This window comes from Nannospalax galili, unplaced genomic scaffold, assembly GCF_000622305.1.
Source record: "Nannospalax galili isolate Female #2095 unplaced genomic scaffold, S.galili_v1.0 scaffold215, whole genome shotgun sequence".
Classification (NCBI taxonomy): Eukaryota; Metazoa; Chordata; class Mammalia; order Rodentia; family Spalacidae; genus Nannospalax; species Nannospalax galili.
This window is the reverse complement of record NW_008338533.1, coordinates 50,982-75,981: the sequence shown is the minus strand read 5'-3', so window position 1 is coordinate 75,981 and position 25,000 is coordinate 50,982. Positions and strand designations below refer to the sequence as shown.

Here is a 25,000-nt window from a genome sequence, read left to right as displayed (position 1 = left end):
AGGGTAACTAATTGCCCTGTGATTGAAATTGAGTCCCAGCAAGTCTCACTCCTTGGTGGGACCATACCTGGTACTGAAGATGGCTTAACATCTCAGGTTTTGGAGGTCATAGGCCCAGGCAGAAAACATTACTATGTTTAACTAAATTGACATAGCAGCAAACTGCCTTCTAAGTATCTATGCTTATTCCCATAGACAAAAGCTGTCCCCAGCCTTCAGAAAAGCCTTTCCCTGCAATGGATGACAGTAAATGCAGAGACTTGTGGCTTCCCATGATGTAAATAGGCTAGTTATGGGCCCAGCCCTAAATAAGATACTTATGTTGCTCTCTCTAAGGCTCAAGGAACATGGCTGAAGAGGGGGCAGCAAGTATATGAGTTGAAAGATAGGGTGAGAAGATGTGAAATGCCTTTCCCTATACTTGATACAACTATTGCAATCATTAACTCACAGCAACTACAGTTACTTGCACTGGACCTACTCAAGATGAGCCCTAGCAATAATCAATCATGGAAAGGGGCTTATGGGGCTTTAGTTCTTGCCTCTGAACAATTGGTGATTGATATTTTCTAGAAAAGAGGGAACCAGTCTTTAGTTGAGTCCACTGGCACTGATGGATAGCTCTAAACCTATTGGTCACACAAATGGCCCAGGTTAAACTCACAGAGCAAAATGAAAAAACATGAGAGATGTGGGGAGGAGAGGCTGGATGAGGGTGATGGGGAAGTGGTAGGCATTGCATATTTGAAATTGTCTAAGTACACAATTAATAAAAATTGTTTAAAGTTATGGTCAAAGTTAATATATAAAAGTTATACACAAATCTGTCATAGTGCAAGGGACTGAACTCAGGAGCTTATGCAAGCTAGCTACATATTCTTATACTAAGTCATATCCTTAAATCAGCACCTTATTTAAAAATTATTTTTATTTTATGTGTATGGGTGTAAATACCTACATGTAGGTAAGTGAACTCTTGCTGTGCAATGCCTATGGAGGTCAAAAGAGGGTGTTGGAGTAACTCTTGGAACTGGAGTTACAGATGGCTGTTAGCTGCCATGTGGGTTCTGGGAATCAAGAGGTTATTGGAGTAACTCTTGGAACTGGAGTTACAGATGGTTGTTAGCTGCCATGTGGGTTTTGGGTCCATTGAAAGAACAGTCAATGTTCTTAATTGCTGAGCCATCTCTCCAGCCCGTATCTCATTTTTGAAATTAGTATATGTATGCATGTACATCTGTGTGTATGCTGTGTGTGTGTGTGTGTGTGTGTGTGTGTGTGTGTGTGTTTGGAGGTCAGAAGCGAGTATCATATTCCCCTGGAACTGGAGTTACAGGTGGTTGTGAGCTGCCATGTGGATGCTGGGAACCAAACCTCAGTCCTCTCTAAGAACAGTAAATGATCTTAACTACCAAACCATCTTGCCAGGCCCATTTTGATGTTGTTGCTGTTGTTCTGACAAGGGGTCATGTAGCCCAGGCTAATTTCAAACTGGCTATCTAGCTGAGGATGACCTTGAACTTCTGATATGCTCGTCTCCATGTTCTGAATGTTAGGTTACAGGCATACACCACCATGTTTAGTTTATGCAATACTGGGTATCAAACCCATGGCTTTGTTTATGCTGGGCAAGCACTTAACCAACTGAGCTACACTCCCAGATCCCCCCCTTCTCACTTTATTGTTAATACTATGATTATTATACTAGACATATTTTATGCATCAGCATGTATTAAAAAATCTTCACATTAATGAGCCGGAGAGATGGCTCAGGGGTTAAGAGCATTTGTTGCTCTTGCAGAAGACTGGGGTTTGGTTCCCAGAATCCACAATGACAAATAAGAAGAGTCTGTAACTCTAAATCTAAGGGATCCAATGCCCTCTTTTGGCTTCTCACAGGCACTGCATGAACATGGTGCATTACATACATGTAGGCAAAACACTAAAAAATATTTAAAGTACTCATATCAGTACAGCAGGAAGTAGAGTGTGTAGTAGTCCAGAATCAGAGGTGGGTATAACCTTCAAAGACCAAGCCTTAGTGACTTAGCTTTTGTATACACATGATACCTAGTGAAGGTCACCCATAGCCTTCGAAATAGCATTAAAGGGCAGGCAAATGGCTCAGTAGGTAAAGGCACTTGTTGCCAAATCTAACAACTTCAAATTCAACACCTCAGATCCAGATGATGGAAAGAGAACCAATCCCTGCAAGTTGTCTTTGACTTCCATGTGTGCTGTCTTAAAAGACAGCATTAAATTGTCTTGACTAAGGATTCAAAGTATGAGCCTGAAGGGAACATTTCAGATTCTAAGGATTCTGCTCCTGGTCCACATAGTCTCATGCCATCTTGTAAAGCAAAATTCATTCAGTCCAACTGAAAGAATCTCAATAATCTTGACAGTTTTATCATTGCTCAAAAGTCTAACATTTAAATTTTTATGGTTTTGTTGGTGTTTTCTATTATTTTATAAATTAGCTTACACAGTCCTGGGTTTAATCAAGACTTCTTCATACATACATGTTATATTTTCTCTCATTTGTTCCTGCCCCCTATTGGCTTTCCATACGCTCCTTCCCTGGTACAGCTGCATCAGTCGTCCTCCAGTTACTCCCCCTTTTCTGCATTCTCCATTACTCAACTTCCCACCACTTTTAAAAATTATATATTTTATACATTTTAAGTGGTTTGCCTGCATGTATGCAGACCACATACATGCCTATTGCCTGCACCAATAAATGTGAATGTGCAAGTATCTCTACAGTATATTGACTTGTGTTCTTTAAGAATATATGCAAAGGTGGTAAAGCTGGCTTTTATGGTAGTTTTGTTTTCAGCCTGCGGAACTTTCATACTGATTTACATAAGGACCGGACAGGTTTACATTCTCTTGAGCAATGACTAAGAGTTCAAAGATACTGTATTTAATACAATGTGTGTTTCTGACAGCTTTGTCTTATGCTGTGATATTAACATCATATCTTGGGGACAAGAAATGGAAAGGTTGTAGTTTAATAGCACTGTCAAGTTGACAGTGGGTCAACTATACTGGATAGCTTTAGTTGTCAACTTGACACACCTGGGTAGAGGGAACCTCAATTAAGGGACTTCCTCCATGGCATCTGGCCATGTTTTGATTGTTGATGTGGGACAGCCCAACCCTCTGTGGGTGGTGCCACCCCTGGGCAGGTGTCCTGTATTGTATAAGAAAACAGGCTGAGCACTGGCCAGAACAAGCCAGTAGGCAGCATATCTCCATGGTCTGTGCTCCAGGTTCCTGGCTTGGCTTCCCTTGATGGACTATAAGCCATTAAGTCAAATAAACCCTTTCCTCCCAAGTTTGGTTGGGTCAGTTTTTATCACAGTGATTGAAAGCTAACTAAAATATCCTATAGGGCCAATGACCTCCCTAGCTATGGGCTTTTGACTAAGTTTATAGTACTAGGCATGATTTCCTCTGGTGGAGTGGAAAGTGGTTGGTTATTCCCATAGCAGTCATGTTCACTGCACCAGTGGGCACATATTGCCTGGCAGGTTAGTACTGTAGCTTTCAGGATTCACAGTTGGGTAAGACAACTGATTGATCTAAATGTTTTCTTGAATTTGATTTACCAAAGTTTTATTGAGAATAAATTTATGTCCATCAAAAATTTGGTCTATAGTGTTACTACTTTTTGGACCCTTATCCAGTTTTGGTATTAAGGTAATGTTGGCTTTATAGAATGAAATTGTGAGTGATCCTTCCATTTATATATTATGGAAGTCTGAAGACCATTGGCGTTAGATCTTTTTGGTGGCTTTATTCTTTCATAGTGAAAACATTTAGCTCTGAGATTTTTACTGATTTTTTGAAGTATTTCATGCATGTTGATTATGGACCTATTTACAGTTTTATATCTTCCTAATTTTTGTAAATAATATGTAACTGAGGGTTGATCCACCTAAATTTTCCAATTAAAAAAATATGAGTGTTTTCCCTGCATGTTTGTAAGTGCACTTGTGTCATACAGTGTCCATGGAGGCCAGAAGAGGGCATTGGACTACCTGGAACTAGAGTTATCAACAGTTGTTAGCCACCATGTAGGTGCTGGGAACTGAACCTAGACCCTCTGTGAGGACAGCCAGTACCACTGAGTCATCTCTCCAGCCTTTTTGTTTTTGTTTTCTTTTTTGAATGTTTTAAAGTTCTTCCTAATGATTCTCTGTATTTCATTACAACCTATTTTAGCCTTCCTCTTTTCACATCTACTTTTATGACTTTGCATGTTGTTTTTCTGTTAGTAGGATGGGTTAACCTTTTTTTTTTTTCAATGAACCAATTCAGATTGGTTCAATACATTGGTCTTTTAGTCTCCACTTCATTAATTTCTAACCTGATATTTTTACTTCTTGCCATCTACTGGGGTTTGGGTTCTTATGTTCCTAAGATCCTGAAATGCATCATTAAAGACCTTTATTTTTAAATAGAAGCATTCCTAACTTCAAACTTTCTTCTTAGAATTACCTAGCAGTATCCCAAAGTTCTGATAAGTTGTGTTTCTGTTTTCATTTGTTCCAGGACTGTTCTGATTCCTTTTCTAATTTCTTCAATGATAAACTGGCCATTCAAGAGTATGTTTGTATAGTTCTTATAGTATTTCTCGCTATTTATTTCTAGTTTTACTGCACTATAAGATAAAAGCGATTATTTAGGTTCTTTAATATTTGGTAGGACATTTTTTTTGTTACGTAGATGAGGTGTATTTCAGACTGAGAATGGACTGCTGAGAATGTGAACTGTTTCTGTTGGATAGAATATACTGTCAATATTCTATTTTTAAAATGATGTAGTTTAACTCTTAAGATACTTGGTAGATTTTAAGTTTGGATTGACCTATCTAGAGATTATAAGTAGAATAGTAAAATTACTCACTATTACTGTATCAAAGACTAAGCAACATTCTACATTCATACGTTTCATAAAATTGGGAGTCCCAACATTTGATGCATATAAAACAATTGTAACTTTTTCATATAATATTGAGAATTTCATACAATGTATTTTGATCATATTCATCCCTCACTCCTAATTCTCCTGAGATTCACCCCCACACTTCTCCACTCCCTCTCAATTTCATGTTCTTTTAAAAAAATAACCCACTAAGTCCAATTTGTGCTGCTCATATACTTATGGGTATGATGCCATCCTCTGGAGCATGGTCAACATACCAGGAGGAATATCCTTGAAAAAAACCAACTCTCCTTTCCTCAGAAACTATCAACTGTTAATAGCTCCTCAGTTAGGGGTGGGGGCTTATAAGTCCTTCCTCTCTTCATGTCAGAATGTTGACTGTCTTGATCTTGTGCAGGCAATACACAAGTGTTGTGAGTTTGAATGCAGCCGTCCTGTCATAAAGAATGCTTCACTGGTTCTCCCCAGACTCTGGCTCTTACAAATTTTCCATCTGTTATATATTCTTGTTATATATGTTCTCTTCATTAATACATGGTGGCTTTCTTTATCTCTTTTTAAGTAATTTTGGTTTGTAGTTCACATTACCAGATACCAGCAGTTTTGCTGGTTTGTTTTCAGTTGAGGGATTGTTCTCCATTCTTTAACTCTTACTCCGTGGCTGTCTTCCTTCCTGGCTTCATACTCAGAGCTATGAAATTTTTTTTTTTTTTTTTTTTTTTTTTTTTATCAGTAAAGGTCTGTTAGAGGCCACTGAGGGCAGGGCTGCCTTTCCTTTTGCACTTCCCAGCATGAACCAGCCTTCTGTTTTCTGTATCTTTGGGTTGTCTGCCACTTCTGCTCTCCATTAAGTTCCATCCTGGACCCTCCCTCACTCAGGGACTATGGTGTACTAAGTTGAGGCTCCATGACTCTTGAATGCTATTCTCAGGCTCCAAGGGTACCTCAGTTTTTTACAATAGATTATTTCTTATTATGGCATCCAACTATTGCTCTCTGAAACATACTGCATGATAAAAATGGGTATTTTTTCTCCCCCATTGACAGCTCCACGAGAGGAATGACTGTCAGCTATCAGTAAAACCCACAGATTTGAGGCTTTTGAAGGCTTGCCTTGACTGTTGTACCCCTTAATTTTATCTGATTTACCTTTTGGAGGAGGCTTCTGTTTGCCTCTGACCAGCTGGGGAACTGATGAGGCTACATTCAACTTAATTTTCTAAGTTTCACTGCCCCCCCTTCAGCATCTTCTCACTTCCCTCATGCACTTTCAAAGACCTTCCTCTATTTCTTTGAGATAAAAATCTTATTTTTTCTTATTCTGATTCTGTTCTTCACCTCTTTACCACCTCAGAGATAGTGGAACTACCCTTTGAAGCCTAGTGGGCTCATCAATTGTGGATACATATACAACTAAGACAGTGATTTGCCATTTCCTCAGCATCCATCATTAGCCACGTTTTCCACAGGGAAGGATATAGCCCTATAAAAGTTCGTTTGCAATGACCATGTCATGCAGAAAACAACATTTCTAAGCCCTCTGCCTGTCATGTCTTTTATATTCTTTGGCCCCACTTTTCACAATATTCCTTGAGTCTTGCAAATGATGATATAAATGTTCTGTTTAGGGCTAAGTATTATCTGTCACTTATTCTCAGCACCTTGAGCAGCTGTTCATGGCAAATAGAAGCTTCTCCAATAAAAGAGAATAGCATTTGTCTATGGGTATAAACAACTATTAAGACAGTTTGAAGCTGCATCAATTTAGTACAGAAACAGTAATAAGCTCCCCACTAAGGAATCCCCCCAGCCATGGGCTTTTGAAGGAGTTTACAGTACCAGGCATGAATGCTCACTATCCTGTGGAACAAGGTCACAAATCTAATCAAACAGCTTGGCTATCTCTGTAACAGCGGTGCCACTATTGCACCAATGGGCACATACTGCCTGGCTGGTTGGTACTGTAGTTCATAGGATTCAGTTAGGTAAGACTGTTACCTTTTCTATCCCAGTAGCCTCCATGGCACTTTCCAGCACTATAAATACCAGCTAGTAGAAAGCTTCCAGTTTGATTTCTCCATATCTTGCAGATAAGCTGTGCAGGTATATTCAGCAATAGGGTCTTATCTAATTCTGGAGGGCAACAAAAATGGCAAGAATTTGTATTATTTGGGGGTACTTCCTGACCAATTCCTAAAGAAATATTCCACATGGGGCACTGAGATTTGGGACTCAAGAAGAGTCCAAAATGGACTCAAGAAGCATTGTCTCTAGCCATGTAGAAGATATTCCTTTTAATGGGGGGGGGTGTGCATATCACAGTGTGCATGTGGAAGTCAGAAGACAACTTTGTGTACCTGGTTCTTTCCTTCTACCTGGCATGGGTCCTGGGGATTAAATTCAGTTCTCCAGGCTTGCCCTGAAAGCATCTTCTGAGGCAACTCATTGACCATGCAAATATTCACTTGGCTGACACAATATATTTCCATATGGCCTTTATATAGACGCTTTATTTTGGTTAATCCTCCCCCCTCCAGGCCTTCATCTCCCTCAACTCCCATGTCCTTCTGTGCTTAAACTTTCCCAGCCTCAGTATTCTCCTCTGTACTACTGTATTACTTCTTTCCTCCAACCTCCATGGCCCCTTTCTAGTGTCATGGTTTCCACAGGTACTCAAAGTTAAACCCACAGAACTCAAGATTCACTGCGAGGGTTCACATGAGAGAATACATGCAGCATTTGTCTTCCTGGGCCCGAGTTACCCCACTCAGTACAATTTTTTCCCCAGTTTTATCTACTTGGAAATTTCACAATTTTATTTTTCTTTACAAGTAACTGAAATTCCATTGTATATATGTATATTTCCACTATCCATTCATCAACTGATAGACATCAAGGTTGATTGCATTTCCTAGCTATTGTGAATAGAGCAACAATGACTATGGATGAGTAAGTATATCTGTACTAAGATATAGAGTCCAATGGGTATATGCTCAGGAGTGGTATAGCTGGGTCCTATGATAGTTCTATTTCTAGCTTTTTCAGGAAATTCCACACTTGATTAACAGAGTGGCTACACCAGTTTATACTCCTACCAACAATGAACGTGCATTCCTCTTTCCCCATATTCACACTAGCATCTTTTGCCATTTGGTTTCTTGACAATTTCCACTGATTAGAGTAAGATGGAATCTCAAAGAAGATTTAATGTGCGTCTTTCTGATGGATGATACTGAATATTTAAAAAACATGTTTATTATTGGGGCTTGAGAGATGGCTCAGCTGTTAAGAACACTTGCTGTTCTTGCGGTGGGCCCAGCACCTACATGGCAGCTTACCATCATCTGTAACTACAATTCCAGGTGACACTATTTTGGTCTCTGCAGGGACCAGGTTCACATGTAGTACACATACTTAAATGCAGGCAAAACACTCATACACACAAAATAGAAATCAATCTTTGAAATGTTTATTAGTAACTTGCATTTCTTTTTATAACTGTTAAGCTTTACAGCTGCTAATTTGTGGAGTTGTTTCCTTAATGTTTTTAAGTTCTTTGTGCATTCTAAGTATTAATCCTCTGTTGCAGGCATAGCTGGCAAAGATTTCCTCTCATTCTGTAGGCTGCTTCTTTACTAGGTTGTTTCCTCTGCTGTACAGTTTCATGAGGTCCTATTTGTCAACTGTTGGCCTTATTTTCTGAGTGACTGTTATCTTATTTAGAAATTTCTTACCTGTGCTTACATTTAGTAACATACTCCATACCTTTTCTTCAAAAAGTTTCAAGAGTTCCAGGTTTACATTGAGGTCTTTCATCTATTTTGAGGTGAATTTTGTACACAGTGAAAGATAAGGATCTAGTGCCATTCTTCTACATAGACAGTTTCCCTAGCACCATTTGTTGAATATGCTCTTTCCTCCAGGGTGTATTTTTTGGCATCTTTGTTAAAAATTACCAGTGTGTAATTGCATTGGCTTATATCAGGATCTTCTATTCCACTACATCTATGTGCTAGCACAATGCTGGTTTTAGTACAATAGCTCTGTAGTATAACTTGAAATCAGGTATGGTAAAATATCTAGCATTTATTCTTTATCCTCAGAACTGCTTTAGCTGTCTGGGGTCTTTTGTGCTTCCATACAAATTTTTAAGATTTTTTTTTTCGATTTCTGTGAAAAATGGAATGGAGATTTTGATTTTATCTACACTGAATTGGAACATTGATTTTGGTGAGATAGTTGTTTTCACAATGCTAATTCTGCCAATCCAAGAACATCAAACTTGAAACTTCTAGTGTCTTCCTTGAATTCTTGCCTCAGAGTTTTAAAGTTCTCGTTGTAGAGGTCTCTCACCCTTTGGTTAGGTTTACCCCAAGGTGTTATTTGTTGTAGTCAACTGTGAATTCTTTGACAGACACATAAGTTTTCCTTCATTGTTTACATTCTTGTGTTTTTTTGCCTGTTCAGGTTCTGTAAGTATTCTTACCATTCCATACATTCATGTTTTGGGCTTTGTGTACTTCTATGTAAAGTTAAGATCTGACTTGTGTTAAATGTTTGCCTATGTTCTTTACAATCATAGGGTCCCCTTACTTGTAAGGAGTGTTTGGATACTTAACTAAAGTGTGTTTTATGGTAGAAAGGTTTCTTGCATTCTTCATATTCATAGTACACTATCTGGTGTTGAGAAATGTTACTCAAAGATTTATTACATTGTTTGCATTCACAGGATTTCTTCATGGTATGAATTTTCTGATGCCGCTTTAGGTTTGACTTATCATAGAAAGCTTTCCGACATTCCTTACATTCATAGGGTTTCTCACCTGTATGAGTTCTCTGATGTACAGTGAGGTGTGAAGTACAGTAAAAAGCTTTATCACATAATTTGCATTCGTATGGTTTGTCACCTGTATGAGTTTTCTGGTGTCGAGTGAGGCCTGACATTCGGTAGAATGTTTTCATACACTGCTTGCATTCATATGGCTTTTCACCTGTATGAGTTCTCCAATGATGACTGAAACTTGACTTACAAATAAATGATTTCCTGCATACTGTACATTCATAAGGTTTTTCACCCGTATGAGTTCTCTGATGTACAGTTAAATAGGACTTTGTGGAGAAAGCCTTCCCACATTCTGTACATTCGTAGGGTTTCTCACCTGTATGAATTCTCTGATGTAGAGTGAGTTGGGGCTTTTGGCAAAAAGCTTTCCCACATTCCTTACATTCATAGGGCTTCTCACCTGTATGAATTCTCTGATGGTCAGTGAGCTCCGATTTACGGTAGAAAGCTTTCCTGCACTGTAAACATATATATGGTCTCTCACCTGTATGAACTCTCTGATGTTGAGTCAGATGTGACTTTTGACAGAAAGCTTTCCTACATTCCTTACATTCATAGGGTTTCTCACCAGTGTGAGTACTCTGATGCCTATTAAAGCTTGTTTTCCAGTGAAAACACTTTCCACATACTTTACATTCATAGGATTTTTTCCCTCTGTGGGTTTTCTGATTAACATTCACTTCTGACTTTAGTGAGAACTGATATTCTTCCTGGATACAGGGCTCTTCTCCTGCATGTTGTTTCTTATCTTTTGTAAGGTATGATTCACTACTAAAAGGATTCTCAAAATCACTACATTCATGTTTCCCTCCCATGTGTATTCTCTCACATTCATCAAGATTAGATTTGTTACACTTTATTCCTGATATATTACATTCAAAAGAGTTCTCTCCTACCTGAGTTATCTCTTTGCCAATAAACACTACATCATCAAAGGATTTCCCATATTCACTGAACTTATGAGAGGTCTCTCCTGTTTGAAATTGATGTGTCAGCAATACTGCTTTTGTGTTGCAGGCTTTCCCTGGTATAAGACTTTGAAAGTAATTTTGTGAACTTTGACTTTTATGTAGACCAAGATGCTCAGGAGGTTGAAGCGATTTGTCAGGTCCATTAATATCATCAGGTTCTGCTCCAATCTGCATCTTATCATGATCACTCTGGAGATGCACATTCTTCCACACAAGAAGCTGTTTAGGACTCATTCTATCCTTTATATTCAGATTTGAAGTGTGGTTTTTATTCACATTAAATTTTTTCCCTATTCCAGCCATCTCCTTTGATATATTGCTGTTGGTGATTGAAACTTGCCACACATATCTTGCTTCAGTTTCTCGGCAGGTCTTATTCAGGGTATTCACTTTTTGTACACCTGAAATGATATTAAGATATATGAATATTCACAAACTGCATATAAGTATTTTTCATTCAAACTAACAGAAGTAGAAGCAGTGGTTTCTTATTCTTGTGGTGAATGATTTCAGCATAATTTTGAGTGATGGATTTTTTTTTTTTTTTCCTGCCTAAAGGGTTGATATAGGGGCCAGGAGTAGTGGTGCGTGCCTTTAATCCCATCACTCAGGAGGCATATATATGCAGGCAGATCTCTATGAGTTCATAGCAAGCCTGGTCTACATAGTGAGTTTGAAGTCAGTTGGGACTATGTAGTGAGACCCTGTTTCAAAAAAAGAAAAAAATATTGATATGGGGAAGGATTGGTATATGTGTTTAGGTCATCTTTTTTTTTTTTTTTTAAACTTACCCTCAGGAACTACTTAAGGAATCCTACTGAGGTAGTCAAATGCAAATTACATTCCTTCCTATTGAAAGGATGATTCCCGAAATTCCTAACTTTCTCTCTTACCCAAAGGGATTTTGTTGGATAGGCATGTCCTCTGAAGGACCAGCAACAGATGGATGTCGTCTTCCTTTCCCCCACTAACTGAAAACTAGTTGAACTTTAAGACTCTCCATAGGATGGGCAGGGCAGAGGGAGACAGTTGCCCCTCCCAACCAACCAGTCAGCTTCAACTGCATAAGGGGGAGGGTCTAAGGATAGACATGGAAAAAACAAGAGAGGAAGAGGATGCTTCACCATCTTGAGCAAGCGGCTGAAGATCTGAAAGGCTCAGCTGACATGCAGAGGAAAAAGTCCAAGGGTGTCTATACTTGTGTAACTCCTCCTTGACATCATGTGCTCTGTTAGCAAGCCCAAATAAATATATTTATTCCCTAAACTGTAGTTTGGAGGAACATTGTAACAGTTGGTCACATGGATGATGGGAGAAGAAAGCCAAGAGTGCACAGGCCTCCCAGCAGTAAACTGACTTACACACTTCATTATCTTGTTTTTAATATGTACATAATACACTTTGAGAATATACACCTTCCATTTTCTCCCCATACCGGTAGATCTTCTCTATCCCAAATACTTTTCACTTTTGAGTTCATTTGGTCCTAGGAAATTTAACCCCTTCTTTGCCATCCTTAGATCATTTTAAAATGTGTTGTACAACTCTCATGTTTTAGTTTACTTTCTCTTCCTAATGATCTCTAACATTTTTCAGTGTTCATTTAAAAAGATACAAGAAATTACTTCAAATGTTTTCTGTTTGTTAGAGCTTGCTTTATGACCTAAAATGTGATGAGTTTTAGGAAAGGCTTAGATGTGTATTCCACAACTATTCAGACGGAATATACTATAGATGTCTCTTTAGTCTCAATGATGTATGCTATAGTTTAACTATGAAGCTTCTTTGTTGAATCTTGTCTCTGGGTGATATAGCTATTGATGAGTGTCCTCTCAACTACTCAACTGCTGCTGTGTCCTTTCATACCCAGTATTATATATTTTATGAAACCAGATGCAGCCTTAAATGTCTTTGTTGGTCTCATATCTGGATAACATATCCACTGAAGAAAGTGGAATACCGAAATCACTCACTACTATGGTATCCAGAACCTTTGTTTACCTTCATGTCCAGAATATTTTTATGGAACTCAGCACAATATTCAGCTTATATGCAGAATCATTACCATTTTAATGGATATTTCCTATTAATAAGAATATGAAGTAACCTTCTTAATCCCTTCCAACTAATTTAGCTTGAAGTTGGATTTCTCACATCAGTAGATTACTTCTCTTTTGGTTCAAGAAGCATTGTTCACATTTTAAGGTCATGTGTGCCTTTGCCAATGAGATGGAATCCTTGTTGTTACAGATAGGAAACAAGATCTTTTTTTTTTAATATTAAAAAAAACTTTTTTAGAAGAAGCATTTCATTACAGCTTTAACATACTCAATAACAGTTTCAAAGCAAAGATACATCTCATTCAAAAGTGGCTATAAAATTTTTAGGTTCGCTGTTGAACCTAATAACTGCATAGTTAGAAGCATTTCATTACAAGAGCACTGACATATTCAATAATAACTTCCAGAGCTAAGATGCATGTCTTTCAAAATTGGCTGTAAAATTTTAGGTTTACAGTTGAATTAGTACAGTTATACAATATTGTATTCAGCATAAACCCTGTGAGACATAAAATTAAATGAGGTTTTAACCTTTAAAAAAGATCTCTATTTCATTATTAAAATACGCAGTTTCATGCAGAAAAGTTCATGTTTAATGCAAATAACACTAAGGCATTTGTACATGTGTTTATAATCTCTAGCTATATGATTAGTATTAGTCACAATTGGTTACTTTCTGAGCTCCCTGGCATGTGAGCATGGATATAAAGTCAGGTAGATTTCAATGGTAATGTTTTTCACATCTACTAATTATTAAGGAGCAAAGTGTTATGCTTTGAAGATTATTTTAATTTCTTTAAATTTAATAACCACATGATTAGAAGAAGCATTTCATTACAGCTTTAAAATATTCAGTAACACAATCCAGAGCAAGGATACATCTCTTTTAAAAGCAGCTGTAAATTTTTAGGTTCACAGTTGAATTAATAGTTATAAAATAATGAACTCAGTATAAAACCTGTAATATATAAAACTGAGGTTTTATCCTTTAAAAACACCATTTCAGTTTAAAATATGCTGTTTCCTACATTTTTAGTGCTACTAACACTTAGATGTTAGCACATGTGCCTTAATCTCTATGTATCTGATGATTACTAGTCACAGCTGGTTATACTCGGATCCTTAGTACCTGAGTATGGATATAAAGTCATCAGGTAGATTTCATTGGTAATGTTTATCACCTCTACTGTTTAACATAAGGTAAATTTTAATGCTTCCTTCTCAAATATGTTTTTTTAATTTATTGATTTTGCTGTGTACCTCATACAGAACCCACATAGTCTTATTCATCTGCATACCCACTTCCCAAATGGCACCCACCCACAGCCTCCCCCCTCCCACATACTGGAGCCCACATACTCTGTCATACCTGTACTGTCCTCTATGTTGTCAACACCCCCAGCCATTCTCCAGTGCTTATCCATCTGCCGAATCTAGTCAGCTGATCTAGAGATCCTTCTTTTTAGGAAGATCAGCTGTTCTTCATCTAGCAGCAATAAGTTGTCAATACTCCTTTAAAGATGGGTCCGCTGTTCATTTTCCCAGTTCCATGCTGGGTTACTGTCTGGGAGTCTCTTGTGCCACCTTGGCCAATAACTCAAAGGAAGTATCTCCTGTCTGGCATTGTTTCTTGGTACATAGCCTTTAGCTATACACATGGACTCTTAAAAATTATACTGACCACATTAATCTTTGGGTATACTTTCCTTTTGGGTGTTTAAGATCCTACAGTTGGCCCAGATAAAACAATTTATTTTTACTCTTAAGGTTGTCTGAGGATCTGTTCCTCAGGAGTATCATGGGGCTGGGAGGAGCCCCTGGCTCCTTTCGTTTATCAGTTTTGTCTATGTGAAGATAAGTCAAAGGTCCTACTTGACCATGGCTGGCTTCACTTGGAAGCATGGAGGAAATGTTTCCTCTGTGTCGACTCTCCTCTTTGTAGACTGGACACTGGTTCAGGTCCATCTGGTGGGGTCTCCATGGCCTCCTTGATCAAGAGGACAGGTGACTCACCACAATTACAGGACATTTTGAGATGCTTATAGTCCCCTGGAACTTAGTTGACCTAGGAGGGCAAGGAACAAAATTGTCCTTAATGTACCCCGACCTAATTAGTATATGCCTCAAAGTATGGCTGTTAAACATCCAAGGTTAGTTCCACCAGTCTGGTACTTTCAGTTACCATATGCCATGTAGATAGAGCTTGGGAAAAGACGAAATGCTCTCAGATAAACCTTGCCTAGGCATATATTACATTCCTTGATCTGGTTGTATGTATAATTTGTCAGTACGTTGTTGGCCTAATGTGGTTCCCTCTGGTTTTCTAAAACTAGCTAGGCATTGTTTCTCTCTCACATTGTCTAACCAGTCCACCATGGTTTCCCCATTTAAGGTGTCCCCATCCTCTCCATTTCTCCCATAATAATACCCTTCACCTATGGTCCCATCTCTCTTGAGCTCCTTCTTTCCCTTTATCCCCTAGCTTCCTTGTATAACCTTCCCTCCCCCCTTAAAATAACCCCATTATTGTCCATATCTCCCTTCTTAACACCTGTTTTCTGCTGTTCTTCTCTTTCAGATTCTTTCTTTTCCTTTACTTCCAGGGTTCCTCTTCATTATTCTCATACCTGTAGTTATGTCTGGATACATACTCATTTACAAGGATTTAGTGCTAGGATCCACATATGAGGGAGAATAAATGCCGGGTTTTTTTGTTTTTGTTTTTGTTTTTCTGAGTCTGTGTTACTTCACTTAGTATAACAGTTTCTAGTTCCATCCATTTACCTGCAAATTTCAGGATTTCATCTTTCCTTCTTGCCGAATAAAACTCCATTGTATAATGAACCACATTTTTATTATCCACTCGTCAGTTGAGGGACAATTAGGTTGCTTCCATCTCTTAGCTATTGTGAAAAGAGCAGCAACAAACATGGATATACAGTGTCTCTGCAATAGGATGAGTTCTTTGGGTATATGCCAAGGAGTGGTAAAACTAGTGCAAACGGTAGGTTCATTTGTACTTTTTTAAGAGTTCTCCACATGGCTTTACATAGGGGTTGAAAAAGTTAGCAGCCCCACCAGCAGTGGATGAGCATTCCCCTTTCCCAACATCCTTTCCAACATTTGGTATCATTTGTTCTCTTGACCTTAGCCAGTCTGACTGGGGTAAGATGAAATCTTAAAGTGGTTTTAATTTGCATTTCCCTGATTATTAGTGATGTTGAACATCTTTTAAGATGTTTCTTAGACATCTTTACTTCTTCCTTTGAGAACTCTCTGTTCAGTTCCTTAGCCGATCTATTAATTGGGTTACTTCCTGTCTTGATTCTCTGTTTTGTGAGTTTGTTATATATTCTGGATGTTAAACCTCTGTCAGTTGTGTTGCCGGTGAAGATTTTCTCCCATTCTCTGGGTTTTCTCTTCACTTCCTTGGTTGCCTCCTTTGATGTACACAAGCTTTTTAGTTTAATGCAGTCCCATTTCTTGATTCTTGACCTTGTTTCCTGAGCAACTTATGTCGTTTAGAAAAATCCATTCCAACACCTATATCTTGTAGGTTTTCTCCAATGTTTTCTTCTAACAGTTTCAGAGTTTCAGGCTTTACAATGAGGTCTTTGATCCATTTGGAATTGACTTTTGTGCAAGGTTAAAGTACAGGTTTAATTTCATTCTTCTACAGGTGGAGATCCAGTTTTGCTAGCACCATTAGCTGAACATTCCGACTTTCCTCCAGTGCATGTTCTTAGCCTCTTTGTCAAATATCAGGTGGCTGAAATGGCATGTACTCATATCTGGGTCTTCAATTTTGATCCACTGATCTACGGGTCTATTTCTGTGCCAGTATCATGTTTTTATGACTATAGCTCTTTAATACAGCTTTAAATCTGGTATAGTAATCCCCCCAGCACTGCTCTTAGTGCTCAGGGTTCCTTTGGCTATCTGAGGTCTTTTGTGCTTCCATATGAATCTTAGGATGTCTTTTTCCAATTCTGTGATAAATGGCATGGGGATTTTGACTGGCATTGCATTAAATCTATAACTGGCTTTTGGTAGGATGGTCATTTTCACAATATTAATTCCTCCAATCCATGAGCATGGGAGGCCCTTCCATCTTCTGATGTCTTCCTCAATCTCTTTACTTAATGATTTAAAATTTTCATTGTATAGGTGTTTAATATCTTTGGTCAGGTTTATTCCAAGTTTTTTTTTTTTTTTTTTGGCAGCTATTGTGAAGGGGAGTGTTTCCACGTACTCTTTCTCTGATTGCCTGTTACTGGTATATAGAAAGGCTACAGACTTTTGTAAGTTAATTTTGTAATGTTCCACTTCAGTGTACATTTAAAAAATTTCTAGGAGTTTTCTGGTGGAATTTTTGGCATCTCTTATATATAATACCATATTATCTGCAAAAAGGGTTAATTTGATCTCTTCTTTTTCAATTACTACTCTTTTAATTTCCTGCTCTAGTCTTATTGCTTTTGCAAGAGTTTCAAGCACTATGTTAGAGAGAAGTGGAGATAGTGGACAGCCTTGCCTGGTTCCTGATTTCAATGGGAATGCTTCCAGTTTTTTTCCATTTAGGATGATGTTGGCTGTGGGTTTGTTATATATGGCTTTAATTATATTGAGGTATGTTCCCTCCAGTCCAATACCCTCTAGGACTTTGAACATAAATGAACGTGGAATTTTGTCAAAAGCCTTCTCTGCATCTACTGAGATGACCATGTGGTTCTTGCTTTGAGCCCATTTATAAATTTATGACGTTTATTGGCTTACGTATATTGAATCATCCCTGCATCTCTGGAATAAAGCCAACTTGATCAAGGTGGATGATCTTTCAGTTGTGTGTCTGTATGAGGCTTGCAAGTATCTTGCTGAGAATTTTTGCATCTATTTTCATTAACAATATGGATCTATACTTTTTTTTATTGTATTTTTACCTGGCTTTGGTATTAGAGAGATGCTGGCTTCAAAGGAGGAATTTGGAAGTTCTCCCTCATTTCTATTTCTTTGAATAAATTAAGTACTATTGGGTGTAGATCTTCTTTAAATGTCTGATAGAATTCTGCTGTATATCCATCTGGTCCTGGCCTTTTTTTAGTTGGGAGGTTTTGTATTACTGTTTCAATTTCTTTTTGTGTTATGGGTCTGTTTATGGTATTAATCTCTTCTTGGTTTAGTTTTGGTGGTTCTCATGCCTTTAGATATCCATCCATTTCTTTTACGTTTTCAAATTTAGTAGCATATAGGTTTTTAAAGTATTTCCTTATAATGTTCTGTATCTTTCTGGTGTCTGTTGTAATGTTTCTCCTTTCATCTCTGATTTGGAGGTGCTCTTTCTTTTGGTTAACTAGGCTAGCAGTTTGTTAATTGTGTTTATCTTTTCAAAGAACCAGCTCTTGGATTCGTTCTTTGTATTGTTTCCTTTGTTTTGATTTCATTAATTTCTGCCCTGATTTTTGTTATTTCTTCTCGTCTGCTGGGTTTCGGTTTCTTTGTTGTTGCTTTTCAAGTATCTTGAGTTGCAATATTAAGTCATTTATTTGTGTTTTTTCCTATTTTTTGATGTAGGCACTTAGAGCTATAAACTTCTCTCTAAGGACAGCTTTCAGCGTGTCCCAGAGGTTTTATTGTGTTGTATTGTTCTTTTCATTTAGTTCCAGGAATACTTTCTTTTCTTTAATTTCTCTTGACCCATTCATCATTCAGGAGTGTGTTGTTTAATCTCCACGTGTTCAAGTGGTGACTAGAGCTTCTTCTGGTGTTGATTGTAAGCTTTATTGCATTGTGGTCTGATAGAATGCATGGAATTATTTCAATCTTTTTGATTTGTTGAGGTTTGTTTTGTGCCCCAGTATATTTTGGTCGATTTTGGAGAAGATTCCATGGGGCGCCAAATAGAAAGTATGCCCTTTGGTGCTGTATGGAATACTCAGTACATGTCTGTTAGGTCCATTTGATATATGGCATTGTTTAATTCAGATGTCTCTGTTAACTCTCTGCCCTGTTGACCTGTCTAATGGAGACAGTGGGCTATTGAAGTCCCCTACTACTACTGAGTTGGGATTGATCTGGGTCTTAGAGTCCTGTAGTATTGTTTTTATGAAGTTGGGTGTACCAGCTTTTGGAGAATATATGTTCATGATTGTAATATCTTCTTGGTTTATTGTTCCTTTGATCAGAATGAAGTGACCCTCTTTATCACTTCTGATTAGTTTTAAAGTCTATTTTGTCAGATATTAGAATTGCAATGCCTGCTTTTTTCTTAGTACCATTCACTTGGTAGTCATTCCTTCTTCAGCTCTTTCTATTGCTTCCAGAACTCTCTGAAGGGGTTTTTGTGGACATGAATTCCTTCAGCCTGTTTATGTCATGGAAGATTTTTCTTTCCCCTGTGACTATAATAGACATTTTGGCTGGGTATAGTAATCTGGATTGGCATCTGTGATCATTTAAAACTGGGAATACTTTGGTCCAGGCTCTTCTAAGCTTTCATAGTTTGCACTGAAAAGTCAGGTGTAATCTACAGGTGTAATCCTGTATATGTGACTTGTTCTTCTCTTGCAGCTTTCAGTATCCTCTCTTTTCTGCATGTTTAGTGTTTTTACTATGATGTGCCATGGAGAGTTTCTTTGCTGGTCCTGTCTGGTGTTCTATATACTTATTGTATTTGTATGGGCATATCTTTCTTTAATTTTGGGAAATTTTCTTCTACGATTCTGTTAAGGATCTGGTCCATGCCATTATCTTGGGATTCTTCTCTTTCCTGTATGCCGGATTCACAAGTTTGGTCTTTTGGGGGTCTCACACAATTCCTGCATATTCCATTCTTGTGCTTTCTTAAATTTTTCATAATCTTTGCTTGAATGGTCTAGTTCGTCCACTTTATCTTCCAGTCTTGATATTTTGTTTTCCATTTCATTCATCCTATTGGTGAGGCATTCTCCTGTCGTTTCTAATTGGCTCACTGAGTGCTTCACTTCCTTCTTCATTTCAGCCTAGTATTCTTCAATATTTCTAGCTCTTTTCTGAATTCAGAAGTTTATCCCTATTTTCCTGCAGTTCTTTACTTTCTTTGTGTTCTTTAAATTGACTGAATTTTTATCATGTTTATAATTGTTCTTTTGAGTTCCATGTCCTGCATTATCTCTAGGGTGTTCTCACTGTACTCCTCTAGAGGACTAATTGCATGTGGTGGGGGTATGTTATTTTTGTTTTTCATGTTATTATTTTTTCTCTGTGATTTTGACATGTGAATTTCTTTTGTAGTTTCTGATTCTTGTGTGAGACTCAAGCCTTCAAGTTTAGGTCTGCTTCTTTTTGTGAAGTTTATGTGTCTTTGTGTTTTACTTTTTGGGCATGAAAAGCTGGTTCCTCTAAGCTTCCCGGTCTCTCCTTTGATTTTATATTGGAGTGGCCAGATTGCTTTTTTCTTTAGGAGTTCCCACAGAGGCCCAAATCAGATGAGGATCAGATGCTCTCAAGCTTTCTCCTAAGGTCTGGATCCCTCCAGGAAAGATGGTATCCTCAGGAATTTCAGGGTTGGACTGGCCTGGGAGCAGGGCCCAGGAAAGATGATGGTCTTGGACAGCTGGTGGCTGTGCCACTCAGAGATGTAAAGGGAGATGGGGACAGGAAGAGGCCCCAAGGGCTCCTGGGGACTGCAGGGAGGAACAGGGTTGGTCTGGATGCAAAGGATCAGGAAGCCGAGAGGTCAGTCCTGGTGTCCAGGAAAGAGGCTGGTGGGTTGTGTAGTCCAGGGAAGCAGAGGGAGGTGAGGGCTGGATGAGGCCCAGAGGGTTCTGGGGGACCACGACAAGGAACTGGGTTGTTCTGAATGCAAAGCATCAGGAAGCAGTGGTAATTCCCCCAGTGTCTGGGGTGCCAAGACAAGGAATTGGACAGTATCCAGGCTAGGAGAGATGGGCGCAGGAGGTGGGATGGTGAATGAGGCTGGGGGAATCAAGGTGTGGAGGGTGCGATAGACTTACTCAGATAGAAGCTGGTGGGTTGTGCAGGCCCAGGGAAGCAGAGGGAGGTGAGGGCGCAACCAGGCCCATAGGGCTCCTGGGGACCACGAGAAGGAACTGAGTTCATCTGGATGCAAGGGATCGGGAAGCAGTCATGGTTCCAGGCCGAGGGGTCAGCCCTGGTGCCCAGGAAAGAGGCTGGTGGGTTGTGCAGCAGGGAAGCAGAGGGAGGTGAGGGTGGGAGCAGGCCCAGAGGGCTCCCGGGAGATAGGCTGCCGGGTTGTGCAGCCCAGGGAAGCAGCCAAGATCTTCTTTTCTTTAATTCCATTCTGGTCACCTGCTTCTTTCAGAATTAAGATCACTTATATTTAAGGTTCTTATTGGAAGATACATACTAAATTTTTCTTCATCAGATCTGCTGGTTTACTGAATTAATGTCGATAGTGTATCCATATGCTCTCTGGCTTGTAATTATTTCTTGATTTATAGTCTACAGTATTCATCAAACAATTAACTGGTACCCCTCTCAAGTTGGTGTATGGTTATAGCATTTCAAGGTAAAGGGAACAAACCCATTATTTCTTTTCCAATGCTAGTCTGCAATGTAGAAGTTACTTTCAGACAAGAAACACTGGATTTAGGCCTTTTGAGAACTGTAGGTTTCTCCTGTGCCTGGATGTCCCTAGGATGTTTCCAGGTTTACCTTGGATATGGCCTCAGGCTTTTCCCCCCAACAAGGAGTTGGAGTTACAGTCTGATTTGTGGGTGTGTGTGTGCATGTATGCATGCGCACATGCATTACAGCTTTGTTTTTCCTGCTTTTTAGCTGTTCTGGTGCTCATTTACTGATTCTTAATGCTCTTCTTCAGGATACTGGTTTTAAGCTACTTATTTCCAAATTTATATCTGTGCTATTTATACTCATGACCACTATCAAGTCTATGGTTCATAACCACCTATGTATTGCATATCAAGTTGACTTCCTTACAACTCAGTTCACTGTTTACATTCTTTGTCTCTTATTTATCATACATTATTTTGGATTCACTTTTCTGGTTTTGTTTTGTTTTGTTTTTTGACAGTGTCTCCCTAGTCACAGCCCATCTGGAAGTCATGATGAGAACCAGGGTGGCCTCAATCTCCTAGAGATTCACCTGCCTCTGCCTCCCAGGCTGGGATTAAAGGCACACGCCACCACACCCAGCATCTGATTCACTTTTCTATGTCACCGAACACAAGTTCATGTAGAGGACATGCATTTGTTTGCTTACTACTGATATCAACACAACTACAAAGACAAGTGCCCATAAGCTAATCAAAGAGCAAGTACTTAAAGAAAATGTTAACAAATGTCTGATTTTAATCATAATTGCAAAAAGAAGGGCAACTGAGAATTTAGGGAAAGACTCTAACCATCAAAATTGTCTATGAAGGGGGCTGGAGAGCAGTCTCAGAGGTTTAAGAGCACTGGCTGTTCTTGCAGAGGACCCCTGTTTGGTTCCCAGTACCAACACGGTGACTAACAGTCCTCTGTAATTCCAGTTCCAGGGGATCAATGCCCTCTTCTGGCTGCTACGGACATTACACATATGAATGCACGTACATAGATGCAAACAGAACACTCATACACATTAAAAGAAAAAGGTCTATGAAGATTCATGGTAAATCTAAGAAAACATATCTCAATAAGAAAAACATTCAGAGTTGGAAAGTGTATTAGACAAATGTCTCATGTGTGAGATTAGACATGATTGCCAATATCTGATGAGTTCTCTTCATCCTAACCTCTATGACTAGTATGCACTGACTTACCTGGGGTGTTCTGGTCTAAGGCTTCTCCTACAATCCATGATCCAAGTCTTTGCTCCAAATTGAAAATCAAGTCAGGTTTGGTCTCACAGTGTCCTATAAATAGGAAATATAAGATCTGTGCAACATTAAGTTAGGTACAGAGAAGAAAGACGAGATCTCTATTTAATTTAATGATGGGGCCAATTAGTTTTGATAGTTTACCTTCCATTCTTCAGAACTGGGCCATTATAATTAAGAAACATTAAACTGCATAATAAATAACAATGACAAAAACAGTGATTTAAATAAAATGTAAGGAAGCACAAGAGAATAAAAGAAAATATAATTACATTAGAGAGATAACTTGATATTTATGAGAAACTGAGCAGAGACAAAAGTTATATAAAAGAACCAACAAAGGCTGTAAGATGTCTCAGCCCATAAAGGCACTTGTTGCTAAGCCTGAGTTTGATCCCTAGGACCCACATGAAGGGAGGTTCCTCCACAAGTTGTCCTCTGACCTCCCCATGTACTCTGTGGCACATGCATGCATGGACCCTTGTGTACAGATACCATGCACACATATACATACACAATAAATAAATAAATGTAACTTAAAAATCATTTTAAAAAATGGCTGCATTTGGTGGTGCACCTTTAATTCCAGCACTTGGGAAGCAGAAGCAGGCAGATGTCTGTGAGATTGAGGCCAGTCTGGTCTACATAGCAAGTTCCAGGCCAGCTAGAGCTATGGGGAGACTGTCTCAAAAAGAGCAAAAAAAAAAAAAAAAGAAAACCGTAAAAGAAAAAAAATCTGAAAGACTCAACAGCAAAACTGATCAGAAAAAAAAAAAAAAAAAACGAATTTCTGAGACTGAAGAAGGTGAAAAAAAGATTTGACAAGGTCTTTAATACACATGTACCATCGACAAGCAAGCAAACAACTGAACTATGTATATTCCAGAAGGAAAAGAAAACATATGAAAGCATACATTCAATGATGGAATTAAGTCATGGCAGAGAGATGGACAGTCCCTAGTAGACTTGATCAAATATGATTCTAAGCCAAATTATAGTCAAACTGACTAAAGGCCAAGACAAAGAGAAAATCTGAAAAACTGTAAGAGAAAAGCCAAAATGTTAGTATGAAAATATCCATTAAGCGGAATGACCAAATTCTCAACACTTTAGAGACTAGTATCACAATGAACTAGACATAGACACAACAGAGAAAAATTTAGAGCAATATCCATAATGAACACAGATGCAAAATTTTAAACAAAATAGCAAATCAAATCTCACAGCACATAAAGAACTATCAACCCTAATCATCTCAGGAAGGGATAAAACAATCACCATATGGAAATTCAAAACTACAGTATCAAAAATTGGAGAATGAAAAGTTATGAGAGTATCACAACTGATGTATAAAAGAGACCAGATAAAATCCAATGCCTTATCTTGATAAAAAATAAATAAAAAAACAAAACAAGAAAAACCTTCAATGTGTACGACACAGAAGGCATACCTTCTTCACACAATAAGGGTTATGTAGAACAAACCCACAACCTACAGCAGGAAAACCCAAAAAGTACTTCTAAAATCCAGAATAACACAAGGATCTTTCATAACTATTCTTTTTTTAATTGATTTCTATTATTTTATGTGTATGAGTATCCTGCCTGCATGTATATGTGTACCTATGTCACGTAATGCCTGTAGAGGCCAGAAGAGGGCATCGGATCCCCTGAAACTGAAAGTATGGGCAGTTGTTAGCTGCCACGTGAGTGCTGGGAACGGAACTTGGGTCCTCTGGAAGAGGAGCCAGTGCTCTGAATCTCTGAAACATCTCTCCAGCCCTCTCATTACTGTTCTTAGTATAGTGTTATAAGTCTCAGACACAGAAATAACAAAAACAAATGAAATAAAGAGAATCCAAAACAGAAAGTCAAAAGGTCCTTACTTGTGGAATAAGAGGTTTTATTTATATGTATATAATTTATGTATATATATATATATCATAAAGGTCTGAAGAAAAAAATTAGAATGGAAAAACCAACTTAGTAAGATTGCAGTATATAAAGTAAAAGGTACAAAAACCTAGTCTATTTGCACAACAGAAGTGCTGAGAAAGATATTCAGAATGCAAACCAATTTACAACAGCTACTAAAAACCAGTAAAACCACATCAAATTGCTAATAAATGTATATCCACTGAACGCTGGGGAAAGATACTAAAGATGCTAAAAAAAAATGGAAATACATTATCATGTGTATGGTTCAAAGAATGTGTAAGTAGGGTGTGGTGGTGCACGCCTTTCATCCCAGCACTTGGGAGGCAGAGGCAGGAGAATCTCTGTGAGATTGAGGCCAGCCTGGTTTACACTTTGAGTTCCTGGCCTGCTGGAGCTA

At 38.4% G+C, this 25,000-nt stretch overlaps 1 protein-coding gene across 6 annotated transcripts in view; it reads right to left on the bottom strand.

The window, feature by feature from the left end:
* Positions 1 to 8,894: 8,894 nt before the first annotated feature.
* LOC103734254 (zinc finger protein 501) overlaps positions 8,895 to 25,000 on the bottom strand; it is a 34,507-nt gene continuing 18,401 nt past the window's right edge. For 5 of the 6 annotated variants that reach the window (XM_017798148.2, XM_008833133.3, XM_008833134.3 and 2 more), the window contains 2 exons: positions 22,610 to 22,702; positions 8,895 to 11,168 (listed from right to left, as the gene is read on the bottom strand). In XM_017798148.2, coding sequence (XP_017653637.1) covers positions 9,568 to 11,168; positions 22,610 to 22,702 — 1,694 coding nt within the window. In that variant the 3' untranslated portion in view covers positions 8,895 to 9,567. Of the gene's footprint in view, positions 11,169 to 22,609; positions 22,725 to 25,000 lie in introns of all 6 variants that reach the window. The other variant, XM_017798149.2, reaches the window with a different exon arrangement.